Below are 13,382 nucleotides of genomic sequence, written 5' to 3'. Positions count from 1 at the left end.
TGTGATTTATTTTAATTTTGATTATATATTAGTTGAGTCTTTTATATACCTAGCTATCAAAGAAAACATGAACTACATGATTAACTTTATTTACTAAATCTCATTTTTATACATTTATATTACATGTCAAACCTTTTATTCATGTTAGCAGTATTCTAATCTCCTAAAAAAAACATCCCCAAAATAGTTTTGTGTTATGTCATGGTATAATTTATTTCATTAGCACTTTTAAGAACAGCAAAAACTGATGGAAGCACTTCACAGTTAAGCCAAACAAAATAATAAAATTCATACAGAGTAGAAAACTAACCGCGTCGTAGTAAAAAGAAACATTGTGTTCCCTAAAAATTAGCCCACAGGGCAACATGTACAAGATAAACAGCAAGTGGATTCAAAATGGACCCCTGGGAGCCCCAAAATGGTGAGGAACTACAGAGCAGGAATAATCCCTAACACGAATGGAAAAACTATCATATGTGAGACATGATTTAAACCAAGTAAAAGTCTGAAAATGCATTTGGGTATTACTGAATAGAATGGTTTATTTACATTAGAGATCCCCTTGATAGTGTGATTGGTGTAATGGCGAAGGAAAAGAAAGTCTGAAAAATCCTAGTTTTTGAATATTATTTCATTTGCAGACAAACGAGAATGGAAAAAAAAAATCTGTATCATTGCGACAATTGGGACTGTGGTTTAAAATATAAATAAATTTACATCTTCATAGGCATGTATCTGAATGTAAGTCACAGCACTGCAAAAAAACAACATTCTATATATAATAATTTATACTATACTTCTACAGAATAATTACTTTACAGAAACCCTTCCATGTACTGTACATGATTTTAAAAAATAGAATATAAAACTTAATTACTGCATACAAGATTAATTCAAAGTCACAGATGAAAAAATAAGGCATCGATCTTCGTTATTTGGCAGCGCCTTACCGTCCTCCTCTGTCGTCACTGGATTCCTGATATATTTACAAAATACTGCATGGACCAGTTTAACAGATGAATATGTTTTTAGTGCAAATATTTAATACTGGCCAGTGACTTGAATTCACAGGACTCGCACAAAGACATGCTTTTACAGGCAACCTAAGCTGAGGTCTGAGTTTTCAAGCAGCACTTTGAAAGATTCATATAAATGCGTAACATTAGACATTGTCATGTGTCATAAATCTGCTGAAGCAGCACATGTTTACAGCACAGATTCAGGTATTTCTCTAGCATAGAAAAAAAGGCTAGATTAGGCAGATTTGAATAAATATGCACAATAAATAGGACTATTCTAACCCCACCTATGGACATCTGTGTTTCATACTGCTAAGCTTTAATCAGAGCATGTATTGCTTGAAGAATGTGCGCATAATTTAACTGCACTTTCAATTTATGAACAATAATATGAACTCTAACTCATTCTGTCAATACATGTCTCTGTAGATTTCCTGCAGGAGCGGATGCAGTGAAGTGTCCTCTGTTGTCTTGATATCCTGAACCAGCTGTGCGTGCTCTGTTACCAGTTCCCGGAGATCAGCCAGCTTCTGCAGCAGCCTGGGGAAGAGGAAAGCGTCATCTGGATGATTGGCCAGCAGGTGGAGCCGCAGGGCCTGGATGATGCTTTCCTGCAGCTGCTCCACCAGCGGTACATCCACCAGTCCCGGACGGTCTGAGAGGGAAGAATTGTTAAGTAATACCGGGTGCCGTTTGTAAAGCTGCAGTAAAAAAAAAAAAACACCAATAATTTGGGTTATTAGCCTGTCATTAGAGGAAAAACATGGATGTTAATTTTTCAAAGGCATATTTTCTTCTTACCATGTTTTTCATTCACTTAAACGTCACAGTTTCAAATTAAATATTTAGCTCTAACATAAATATTTAGTTAGCAAGCTAGATATTTAGGTAATATGCTAAATCATATTTAGTTTTAATTGGGAGCTAATATTTTGTTTGTATCTATACTTAGGAGCTAATAGCTTACTAGCTAAGTATTTAGTTTGGAGCTAAATATTTAGCTAGCTCAGAGCTAAAAGTTTAGTTTGGAGCTGCTAGCTTGTTGGTAACTCCAACACTCCACATGTAGCATTGAGTTAAATATTTAGTATTTAGTTTCAACCTGAATATTTAGCTTACGAATGAATAACGTGGTGAAAATATGATTTTGAAAAAAGAACCCCTACGTTTTGTTCTCATTTCAGGCTTAATGACCCAAATTATTTTTAATTTTGGACTGTGTACCTTTAAGAATGCCAATCCATAGAGTAGCACTCTCACTTTACTTGGAAAAAAAACAATGGATATGCTCCCAGAAAATAGAGCAAGGTTACCTCCACAGCAGATGATAGCTGCCACAAAGAGGGCCAGGTCACTGTCATCCAGACCTAGAGAGTTGAAACGAGTGGCAAACTGGAATTTGGGCTCCATCATGTCGCTGAAAGGCCGCCGGAGACCTTTGAGGAATTCTCGGGTGATGAAGCCTCCGCCACGTGCTACGAGGAGGCCATCTTTGTTCATACATGAGGCCAGAAGGGTGAAAAGGGCTTCATAAACCGCATATTTCAAGAGAGTCACCTTGAAATATGAAAAAAAAGAAAAAAAAAAGGTATAAAATCTGCCTAAACGTGGGCTAGCTCCAGAATAAACCACAAGTAATTGATTCTTTTAATCAACCTGATCATTCAAATCCAAGCTCTGAAAGCCGGGCACAGCTTTAGCGAACTCTGTTAGCTCTGTGACCGTCTCCACTGAGGTACTCTGGCAGCAGTAGAAGAGCCTGGCCTCAGCCTCCCGTTGCTGGAGCTCCTCACAAACCAGCGCTGGGATTATCTGTCCAGTTTGAAGATGAAGGTCGGGCTCCGCAGATTCAGTCCTTACCATGTGGGCCGCTAACGTCTTCTCGGCAAGCTGAAACGTCTCCATGTCATGGATGATAAAAGGCTGTCGATGAAGACGGTGTTTGTAAGTTGTGCATAGTACAGGGCTAAGGGGGATAATTCTCTTAGTCATTTTATAAATAACTTAAAATAAGACAAAACTAACTTACAAGTAACTTTACAGGAACATCTAGGAGCTTTTTTTCAATAAATAATTCCTCAATATTGATTAAAAGTACATTATAAGTGAAATAATATGCCAGTGGGACAAGGCATTCTTCCCATATAACCTATGAGGAAAATGTCTTATAACTAGTTACTTTTCATCAATATTAAGGAACTAGTGACCTAAAACAATCTCCTATGGCGTTCTGAAAAGCTACATGTAAGTTAATCTAGTTTTATTTCAAGTATTTGCACAAGGAACTAGACCAAAAATGCTTAGTAAGATTTTGTGTTTTTGCAGTGTTTGCACAAGGAATGTATGTGGGAGGCAGCGCGTCACCGATGAACTTTATGAGTGAGACATGAGCTGGAAAGAGGAAACTTGCGTGGTTTCTTCAGTCAGTTACTCAGATGTAGATGTAAAGAACTTTAAAAAGCAGAAATAGTCCATCCAGTATTTCACAGATTTTTAAACGTTCTTACTTGCATACTAACACTGACTGGGAAAGCCACATGTTTCTTCCATTTCCTGTGCGAATAGTCATGGGTTTCTCTGTAAGTAACCATCCAATCCAAACCTGATGTTGGCTTAGAGATTCTTAAAATAGTGTTACTAGAAACTGGTGGGATGCTTTTTGACACTGGAGATTATTTCAAGATCATCCACTCTTGTATTGGTCCCTCTCAGATTAGCTGCTAGCTTTAAAGCTCAAACTTATTTTTACCGATACCAAATGAAGACATCAAAGACTTATTTACTACAGGTAGTACAAGAAAGTTTAAAATCTTTATCAGAAATCCCAAACTATCTTTCATTTGCAATAAAAAGCATTAAATTTTCTTATTCTTTTACCGGCTGGCTGGTTTTTCCGGTCAGTATGAGCCGCGCTTTTGCCTTGTTCATGTTGAAGTTCTTGATGTAGGCTTCGTGGATCTGTCTGACCAGGATCTTGTGGTCGGCCTTGACCGGATCTTCTTCTTCTGTTTCAACAACCTTGCTTTCCTCCTTGAGCTTCAGCTTTTCTGCTTGGGGCATGCGACCAAACCGGATGGCTAGAGGACAGAAGAAGTCCTATTAATTTCATAACATGCACCGAAAGCAGATCAGATTTGACCAAATACAGTTTAAGCCATTTTGCTCCGTGTTTCTTTTCTTCGGTGCACCATACGGCGCCTCTCACGTTTCAACCTACTTTACGGGGTCCGTGAAACAAACCCGCTGACCTCCCTGCAGTCACAGCAAGTGATGGACCAGATGTAGACACGTTCTGAACCAGCTGCAACAGGACGTGGTTCTATAAATAACCGGCGGTGTAAAGGATGTAAAATCCCCAGCTAAATCACAGAGGGACATGTCCCACCGCTGTGAAGAGCACATGCAGATTCTGACTGAAAAAGATCTTTACTGTCATCCTGCACGGCTGTTTTCATAAATCTTACAGCGATTACATCTGAGCATGTTTTTTTTTTTGTAATTGTCTGCAGTGATGGGAAATGCAGGGCTGTGACGAAACCAGGAACTTCTTTCAGCTCTCAAATGGCTACACTACTTTCTTGCGTCCATTATCTAACATAACGTGAAATCGTTTGCACAACTGAATCAAAACTGCACCCACGTGTCTACAACACCTTCCCCTTTCCTTCCTGATGCATGTTGACACAACACAGCATGAAGTGATCCAGTACATGCAGCTTAGACAAAGGAAAACAGAGAACAAAACAGAAAAGAAACACAGCAGCTCCCAAACCAACACTTTGTTAGTGTTAAGCATATTGCTAAGCGTTTGTTTCCAATCACTGTTTGGGTTCATCAAGTTTCTTTTTTTTTTTTTTAGTCCATATTGAATTATCTTTTTTAGTTTGCTTTATTAGTTTTACCATTATTTTTCAAATTTTTGTTAACCTGTAATCAGAATTTTGTCAAGTTCTTTAGATTATTAAAATCAAGATGCAACTCTTCTTTAAAAACAAAACAAAAAAAAAATGTAAACGCATCAGTTATTTCCATAACAGCAAACTAATTAATACAGTTTTTTTTTTTTGGTCTTTAACATTAATCTATTGTTGTTTTTACATTTGCTGAAACAAACACATAGAAAAACCCACATCATTTATTAGCATTATGTAGTCGTTAGTCAGGCTATCTGCAGCTGGCTACGTAGCAAAATCAGCTTGTCAACCACAGCTTTAGACAGCGTTGCCATAGCGACATGGTAACATTAAACTGATTTAAAACAGACTTTACCGTTGTGGGACATCCCTACAGACACACACTTTTGGAACCTGCAGTACTGGCATTTGTTTCGATTCTTCTTCAGGATCTTACAGCTGCGCTCACACTTATCGTATTCCAGCTTCAGTCTGATGGTCCTCCGAAAGAAACCCTGATTGAGACACGTGCACACAAAAATATGCTGATTAGCCATATTTTTATTTAAAAAATAAATAAAAGAAACTATCCTATGCACATTAATACACACACTTAATGTAGCTCTTCCAGCTTCTGCACAGAAAAAGAAAAAATAGGTCATTCTTATTCTAATTTTGAGCTTCACCACCTTGAGCTTCAGGTTCGGCTGTTTAAAGCATCAACAAAGGAATGTCTTCAGCTTAAGAGTGTTAAGTAAGATTTGTCTGTCCCAACATCAGGAAAATAAAGCAGTAGAGTCGTAAAAGTTGGATAAAAAAAAAGTTAATGCTCTGGTTTTGTCACTCATTATGTGACATGAAACAAGTTGGATTTATTTGAATTTCTAAAACTGAATGACTTAAATCCCTGCATCATGCTGGAAAACACAGCAACACATAATTATTAAGTTAGAGGAAGATATAAGAATTTCACTGAAAATCTGAAAAGTGTGCTGTATATTTCAGTCTGAAACTCATTTTCTTCCAGAAATGACTTGCAAATCCCAAAATAATCCCCCACAGCATGATGCTGCCACCACCATGTTTCACTTAACCAAAAAGTTCAAGGATGCATGAACATTTTGCAGACTACGTATCATCCATACGTTTATTAACATTTTTAGCCCTTTTAAGATTTAAGAGAATAATAATATATATTTCTCAATTAGATAATTCCCTTAATAGTTGAGTATGGTAATCACTCTCTGTCATTTTTACCCTTTTTAGTTTCTTTATTGTTAGTATCGCAGGGATGGAAATCAAAACCGTAAAAAGCCGTAAACACCAATCTTTCCGAGAAAGCTCCCTGATTGGGCGAGACAGGATACAACCCTCCAACACTCACTCACGGCCCTGAGCCAACACAAGCAAACAGATGTCACACACATGCCAAAACATATGATCCTCTGATTTACTCTCACCCGCACACATCAATGAAACATCAGTCAGGACGCTCTACAACGCTCGCTGTCAAGTAGGGAAAATGAATTTTCTGGCAATATATCTGGAGCCACACGGCCATAAAAATACACCAGCCATCATCCTGCGCAGCATTTTGGCTGCGTTTATCCTGAGGAGCGCTTTTGGCACATCACTATTAAAGGTTATTATGTGTCACATATCAACATTTTTGTGTCATTTTTAACCAGAACCAGCTGGTTTTGTGGGCGAAATCTTTGTGAATGCTGTTAAAGTGGGGCGACAAAACATAAAGTTCACCATATGATAGTCATTAGAGAAGGAGTACAAGACAACAGAGCTGGGGAAGGGAGGATAAATGTGTGGTTGTGCAAATATACATGTCTGTGACTGGGGGAGAACAGAGGAGAGCAGAGGCAAATACAGAAATTTTACATGTGGAGTAAAAAAAAAAAACCCTTAGTGTTCCTCGAGAGTAAATTTCTCTCTAAGTAAAAAGATGTCATTAAAAAGTACATTAACGTTTCAATTTCTAAATCTAACGAGCCTTACCTCAAATTAGTGTAAGTACAAACCACATAGATCCACAATATTAGAGCAGAGAACCCCACTTTCGCTGGGTGGGGTTGAACTCTGACAAATAAAACAATAGAAAGAGCATTCACAGCTAGCATGCTGGGATTTTTCCATGATGGCACTTCGGCCAGAGAAATGTGGGAGCAAAGTGCCACTACAGTTCACCTCTGGTGGGTTCAGGCTCCACGTCACCACGCGCCAAATTCAGAGCAGAGGCATTGTGACACAGTGGATTACGTGCCAAAACAAGCAGCTGCTCTGACGACAAGATAAGTGCCGTAGGAGGAGATCCTAAGAGGTGAGTCATAAGACTCCCTTTTAAAGGGAAATGTGCACAGCAACTTCCAAACTAAGCAACCACTAAATCACAGGATCCACTAGTATTACGTCTTTTTATGAGATTTTATTTAAAATCTTCTGGTATTTAAGAGTTCATGATGCCAAGAGTTGTAAAAAGCTTTGCAGGGCTTCTGAAAGAGCCCACAGCATCACAGAACCTCTTTGAACTACAAAATTAATCAATTAATCGCATTATAAATTAAAATGAGCCTGACAATGTTCATTCTGATGTAGGGGAAAATTTGATTACAGACTTTATAATCTATTTTATTTATGGTTTTGGTGGTGTGTGGTTCTTATTTTCTTTTTAGTTGTTGTGTTTTAGTTTGGATGTTTAAAATATTGTCCAGTTCTGGTGTTGTGTGTTCTTTTAAAATTAAAGTTTAACGGTCTTCGAGAGGGCGAATGTTCATATTACTTGATCATGGTGTCATAACAACATTATGGTTTATCATGATAGTTACTAAGAGATTTTATTGTCTAGCAATATTTGTTATTGTGACAGGCCCAGACACAACCCTCTGGTTCTTTCCCATTTTGAAGAGCGGTTAACAGAAATGGTCGCTTGTGTCAAGTCGTATTTAAACCCGAGGGAAACAGAAACATCATTACAAAAGCAAAAAGTAAAGTCAAATCTATAAAAAAGTCATTTAGGTGCTCTTATTTTGAAGAGATGTAAAGTTTTGCTGTACATCTTTATGCTATGCTTTACATAGCATAAAACAAAATGAAAAAAGTTACAGTTTAATGTGTTTTTCCCACTGAGTAAATGTGATCAAATCAAAATTAATAATTTTGCCTCACTAACAGAAGAATAAATTATTTCAAAATATGTTCGACGACAAAGTCACACGACCAGACAAACACTGCGATGTTTATCCGCACCGGTTTCAACATACTCGCACAGGGATCTAGTGACTGCAGCTCACGGTCTGCCACACACACAACGTTCTCTGTGCTGAAGCTTATTAAATGATCACACTTAGGCATCCATGCTGAGCTAAACTATCAACGCTGAAGACTGCTCTCCATGTGTGTGAGAGAGGCGACAAGTGAACCGAGGGCGCCACGTCACCCACCTCACATGACCCGGCAGCCTGCATGCCTCAGAAACTTTCCACTCAGCCTGGAGGTCATACACCTCTGCAGGACGGGTCTGGCATGCGTTTGGATGATGCATGCCGTCGGCCAGTCTTGTTTGCGTGCGTGTACAAACGCTTGCACGTTTCCCCCTCCCGACCCAAAAGCAGTTCATTGAAACTGGTGTCACTATGTGGCTGTGAAGTTCCCGTTCGTCTTACCTTGCAGCCCTCACATGCATGCACTCCATAGTGAAAGCCTGAAGCTTTGTCTGTGCACACCTTGCACTCGAGATTAAGGGGACTGCTGTCCTCGTCTGGACAAAGTGATGTGCCGCACTCCCCAGGCGAAGGACTGGAGGCCGGAGTCAGAGTATCTGCAGAAGACAGAAGACAAAAGAAATGATTGTAGTAGAGAATACAGGCCTTAAAAAGAGTTTTTAAGGAGAATATCATTGAAATTGTACCTTTCAAGGAACAATTTTCTCATGAAAATTAAAGAAACATCCAGTTAGCATAGCATTAGCTTACTATATTTATTTATTTTAACTTAAGCTGACAATTTGGCATTTGGATTTAGAATTATTAAGTTTGATGCTTCATTACCACCTGCTGTCTTTCCAATAGTAAACTAAACTTCACTATTCTTTCCATTGACCTAATCTCTCTGGCTTTGTACAATGTTAGCTTTAAGGTTAGCATAAAAGTCTTGGTGTGCTCCATCTGAGTTTCAAGTCGAACTAACGTGTCCTGGAGCCTCAATTTCAATTTGAAATGTTGTGGGTACCCCAAAAAACAGAGCTTAGCTTAGCTTTAGCTTGTTTTCCTTTTTTCTAAAAGAATTATGTCACCACTAGGCACCCCTCTGGTAATATATATATAATTAGATTTTATTGTGTCCTAAACTAAAAAAAAAAAAAAAAGGAAATAACTGATTTATCTATTGTTATTTTTTCAGCGATTACACTATAAGCACATGTGGACAGTGCCTGAAGAAGGAGATCATAAAACAACATAACCACTTCAAACCGGTCGATGATAATGTTTTGACATTTTAAGACAAGACTGTGCCCACATTTGAAAAAATAAAATATGTTTAAATCACTTTGGAGTTGCTTTGCTATATCTACAACATAGTATACCGTCTGCACCTGAATGTAGCCTGGCAGCTATTGGGAAAATCCTCAAAAATTAACTGGAATGCCTTTAGAAACTGAAATTGTAGAGAGCAAAGATAAAGGTGGGTGAATCTGAAATGATAATTAACCTGGTCTCAGACAAACGATTAGCTGTTCCTGCTGGTTTTTGATGTGAAAAGCGTAACGCTTTTGAGTTTGGTATTGGAACTTTGTAGAAATACCAAACTACGGTCCTAAAACAAAAGGTACAAGGTCCATCAATACAGATTATCAGTCCTGAAATTATGCTCATTAACTTCCTTTGGGCATTGGTTCAGTGCCATTACTTACCCAATGGGATGGAGCTGCTGGGCCCAGAACCAATGGCTTGGTACTCTGGAAAATCAAATCCCAGTGAGTTGTCTCCTATTGACTGGGAAAAGTCAGGAAGATTCTCTATCAGGTCTCCACACAGCGGACTGTCCAGGAGGGATTCCCCAAGAGGCGATGGGGGGCTGTAGAGTTCGGCGGCCATGTTGAAGATCGGGGATCCAAACTTGTAGGGATTGCCCATCACTCTCCAGACTGTAACTGAACGGCAGGGAAGGCAAGGTTAAACAAGATCCTTAATCAAAAATGGCTGCATTTTAAACCACCAGTTGGACAACTTTAGGAGGATTAACCTCCCAACTGAAGCAAATGCTGGTAGTACAGGTCTAGTAAGACTAACATGGATGTAAGAACCCAGGTGAACCCATGTTCATGGGACGTATATACATACAGCAGTATAAACAGAATGGATATTTTGATCTTGTGAAGATTAGAGAAAATTCTCAACTGAATTTTTGTTGTATAAAACACAGTAACTGGTTTTTCTGGCAATGCGGGGTTAAATAACAATGCTTTCAGTTAATAAAATGTTATGGTTTGCTGACGTGTGAGTCAACACCTCATTATGTAGCCATTCATTTATGTTCTTTACCTGCCTAATCTTGTTCAGGATCTCAAATGATCTGGTCTTTCTCTTGTTTGAATAACATGCTAACTTCCTGTATTACTGGTCCATCTTACTGTATTCACAGAGCAATATAATTCGGACTGAAATCTACCGAAAAATTGTAGCTCACATATCTGAACAAACATTTCACAAACTAATGCTGGAACACGTTGCCTCTTTGGACTCTCGTGTCGAGACGCTGACAACGTGATTGATCAACACAGGCTTGTTCTTGTTTATCTAGTCTGTGTTGCGGCATTTCAGAAGACAAGTCCTGACAGATCGCTACATTTGGGTGACGTTAGAATGAAAGTGTGTCTGTGAACATAGAGCGTCATAGAATGTATGAAGCACAGAGCATATGGTGAAACCGTGAGACAGCTGTTGGTCAGCAAAGAGGCTTTGATGTGAAGAATCTGCCCTCTGACTGACTGAGGCCTCAGACTGTCAGCACACATTTCCCAATGGCTACGTCTGGAAGCAAGTTCACAAAGTTTGTTTTATTTGTGGCATGTTTGGCCATCCTTACCGCTAGTCAATTATCAAAGCTTATTATTTCTTGAAAGGAGGTAGGGATTTGAGGAAAACACCATTTTTGGATCTTAAATAACCAATATTTGCCCTAGATGAAAGATGACGAACAGCATTGCTACACTATTCTGTACTAACCAATACTAAAGTGCCCTGCAGAGGACAGTGAGGGGAGTTAAGGGTCACTGGAATATTTGTACACAACATTTCTGTTTACAATGTGGAACAGGATGTTTTGTACTAAACATACAACATTTCATACTTTTATAGCTTTGGTTGTTTAATATCAGATTTTTTTTAAGGAGACATATGCGGGACAACCTTTGTTGCCGACAACTTGTCAATTTACTCACCATTTTATTTTAGTTTGATCAGTGGTTGTAATCATTAAAAAATCGGATTAAGGTGCAAAATTATGAGATTTTCTCAATTTCTTATGTCTTCATGAAAACACTTCACTGCATGTAAATAGGAAGAGACAAAAACTACAAAGTTAAAGTAAAACAAGTCGACTCTATTCTTTAATAAGGCTTTGAACATCAATTTACTTGATCAGTTTATATCTGCTTAATATTATAGATTTCTTGTTTCATCTGTTTTGTCTTGGAACAACACAGTGTTGCTTTGTTGCATGCTACTTGATGAATCCTATTTTATTTCTAAAAACAGTGAGTAAAGGTCAACATCTTCAACGTTTCTCTGCACTGTAAAATTACTAAACAATTCACTGGCTGAGTTTCGACCATGCTGAGTGACTATACTTCCCTTTCTCTGGATGACTCCGGCCCATGCCCCTAACATTCCCCCATCACCTCAGAAAGCCATTGTGTTTTACCTCCCCTGAGGAACACCAATCCCAGTGTGATCTATCTTTAGAGCCACAGAAGTGGAAACAGAAGCTGTGGTGTGTGACGCCTGCTACACTCAACAAAGCATGTTACCAGATGACACAAAGGATACTGACAAGAACAGAACCTATATGATCTTGATTTATCCTAAATGCAGTCTTTTATATATTTTGATTTTTTTAAGAGTAATAAAGAGTAGGTTGGAGGATTTACAACTACATCAGAAACTCTAAGGCAAAACGTTTTGGTGTAAATTAGCAGCAAAGTTGAAAATCTACAAGAATCAGGCTTACTAGTCTAAAATCACAACCAGTTTAATGATTAAATTAATAAATTACCTGAGCCGCTGCCACTCGAAGCATTTCCAGATTATGTTGAAAGTCTGTCGGAGACCAGATGAGAGAGGGAGGGAGGTGTTTTGGTCCTGTGACCGGATCCGTCAGGACCTTGACGCGTCACCTCTTCCTCCTCCCTCCGCAGTCAAAAGCTGCGGTTCTCCTCCCCAGGAAACGCCCCTTGACACACCTATAGATCTAACCAATCAGATCGAGCGAATGAAAAAGCAGACATCGCTGATTGGACCTGTCCGCAGTTATAAATTTAATAGAATATGATCTATGCACGTAATTAAGCGTAGCAGAGAGAGAACTATGGAGAACCAAAACTGCCACAATTCAATAAAATGGATAAATAGTTTTAATAAAACTGAAAATGAATGCACTAAAACCTATGGAGTGCCCAAAGTGCAGCAATTCAATCTAATAGATAAGTAGTTTTAATAACACTGGAAATTAATGCACTGAAAATACGGAATGACAAAAGTGCCTAAATTTAACAAACACATAATTACTTTAATTTAATTAACTAAGATTACAAGTCAATCCATTACATTATAAATTAGTTCATTTGAATAATAATTCACAAGACCCTACAAACTCATTTTTGATTAGGTTATGGTTAACCATGTTGCCTAAATTATGGAGGACCAAAAATGCCACAGTTAAATTAAATAAACTATATGTTTCTGACAGAATTTAAATACGTAAATAATTTATGGAGGGCAAAACCCCAAATAATTGCTCAGTGACTTATTATTCTTAAAAAAAAGAGCAAAAGAAAAAAAAAAGAAAAAACAAGAGGAAAATCCAATGAATAATTAGACAAAGTATGCATAAGTACTCAAATATTGTAATTATTTATGGAGGGAGGGACTAAACTTTACAGTTGAATAAATTATTGTGTATAAATGTTAGAATTTAAATAAAATTGTAAATTAATAAATCTGTGTATTATCATTTAAAGTTGTACATTTATGTACAACTTTGAATAATAAAGTTGTACATAAACTTGACATAGTGTCAACTTAGTTAATTCGATTAAAACTGGTTATGGAAACATTAAACGATCAAGTCATTTTAAAGTAATTGGATAAATACATAATTTAAAATATTGTTTTGACTACATTTGAAGCATATTTTATTCAAATATTTATTAATATTTTTTTGTTCTGCAGTGGAGCATGAG

At 37.8% G+C, this 13,382-nt stretch overlaps 1 protein-coding gene across 3 annotated transcripts; it reads right to left on the bottom strand.

Annotated features, from left to right (window-relative positions):
* Positions 1-187: 187 nt before the first annotated feature.
* LOC106916621 (peroxisome proliferator-activated receptor alpha) lies at positions 188-13,157 on the bottom strand. 3 transcript variants are annotated; one of them, XM_088003444.1, is made up of 8 exons: positions 12,197-13,157; positions 9,834-10,073; positions 8,587-8,741; positions 5,289-5,427; positions 3,897-4,096; positions 2,676-2,942; positions 2,333-2,576; positions 188-1,559 (listed from the first exon to the last, which is right to left on the bottom strand). In XM_088003444.1, exons 2-8 carry the CDS (start codon positions 10,054-10,056, stop codon positions 1,522-1,524), a joined length of 1,266 nt encoding a protein of 421 aa, XP_087859570.1. In that variant the 5' UTR covers positions 10,057-10,073; positions 12,197-13,157; the 3' UTR covers positions 188-1,521. The 3 variants fall into 3 exon arrangements, with proteins under 3 accessions (XP_087859570.1, XP_087859569.1, XP_087859571.1); XM_088003443.1 differs by having other exon boundaries at positions 188-1,674; positions 12,197-13,156; XM_088003445.1 differs by lacking the exon at positions 188-1,559 and adding an exon at positions 1,620-1,720.
* Between the last annotated feature and the right edge of the window lie 225 nt (positions 13,158-13,382).

The sequence above is a fragment of the Poecilia mexicana genome, unplaced genomic scaffold, assembly GCF_051168715.1.
Source record: "Poecilia mexicana isolate PSO_F unplaced genomic scaffold, ASM5116871v1 scaffold_23, whole genome shotgun sequence".
Lineage (NCBI taxonomy): Eukaryota > Metazoa > Chordata > Actinopteri > Cyprinodontiformes > Poeciliidae > Poecilia > Poecilia mexicana.
The sequence above is the reverse complement of the archived record's forward strand: the minus strand, read 5'-3'. Positions and strand labels throughout refer to the sequence as shown.

Bases quoted from the DNA above. Each gene is read 5' to 3' on its own strand.
- LOC106916621 (XM_088003443.1), bottom strand. From the start codon at position 10,056: ATGGGCAATCCCTACAAGTTTGGATCCCCGATCTTCAACATGGCCGCC. The intron at 4,097-5,288 runs GTAAAGTCTGTT...TCTGTCCTCTAG, and splicing joins TGTAGGGATGTCCCACAACG to CCATCCGGTTTGGTCGCATG. The intron at 1,675-2,332 runs GTAACCTTGCTC...CTTCCCTCTCAG, and splicing joins AGCTATCATCTGCTGTGGAG to ACCGTCCGGGACTGGTGGAT.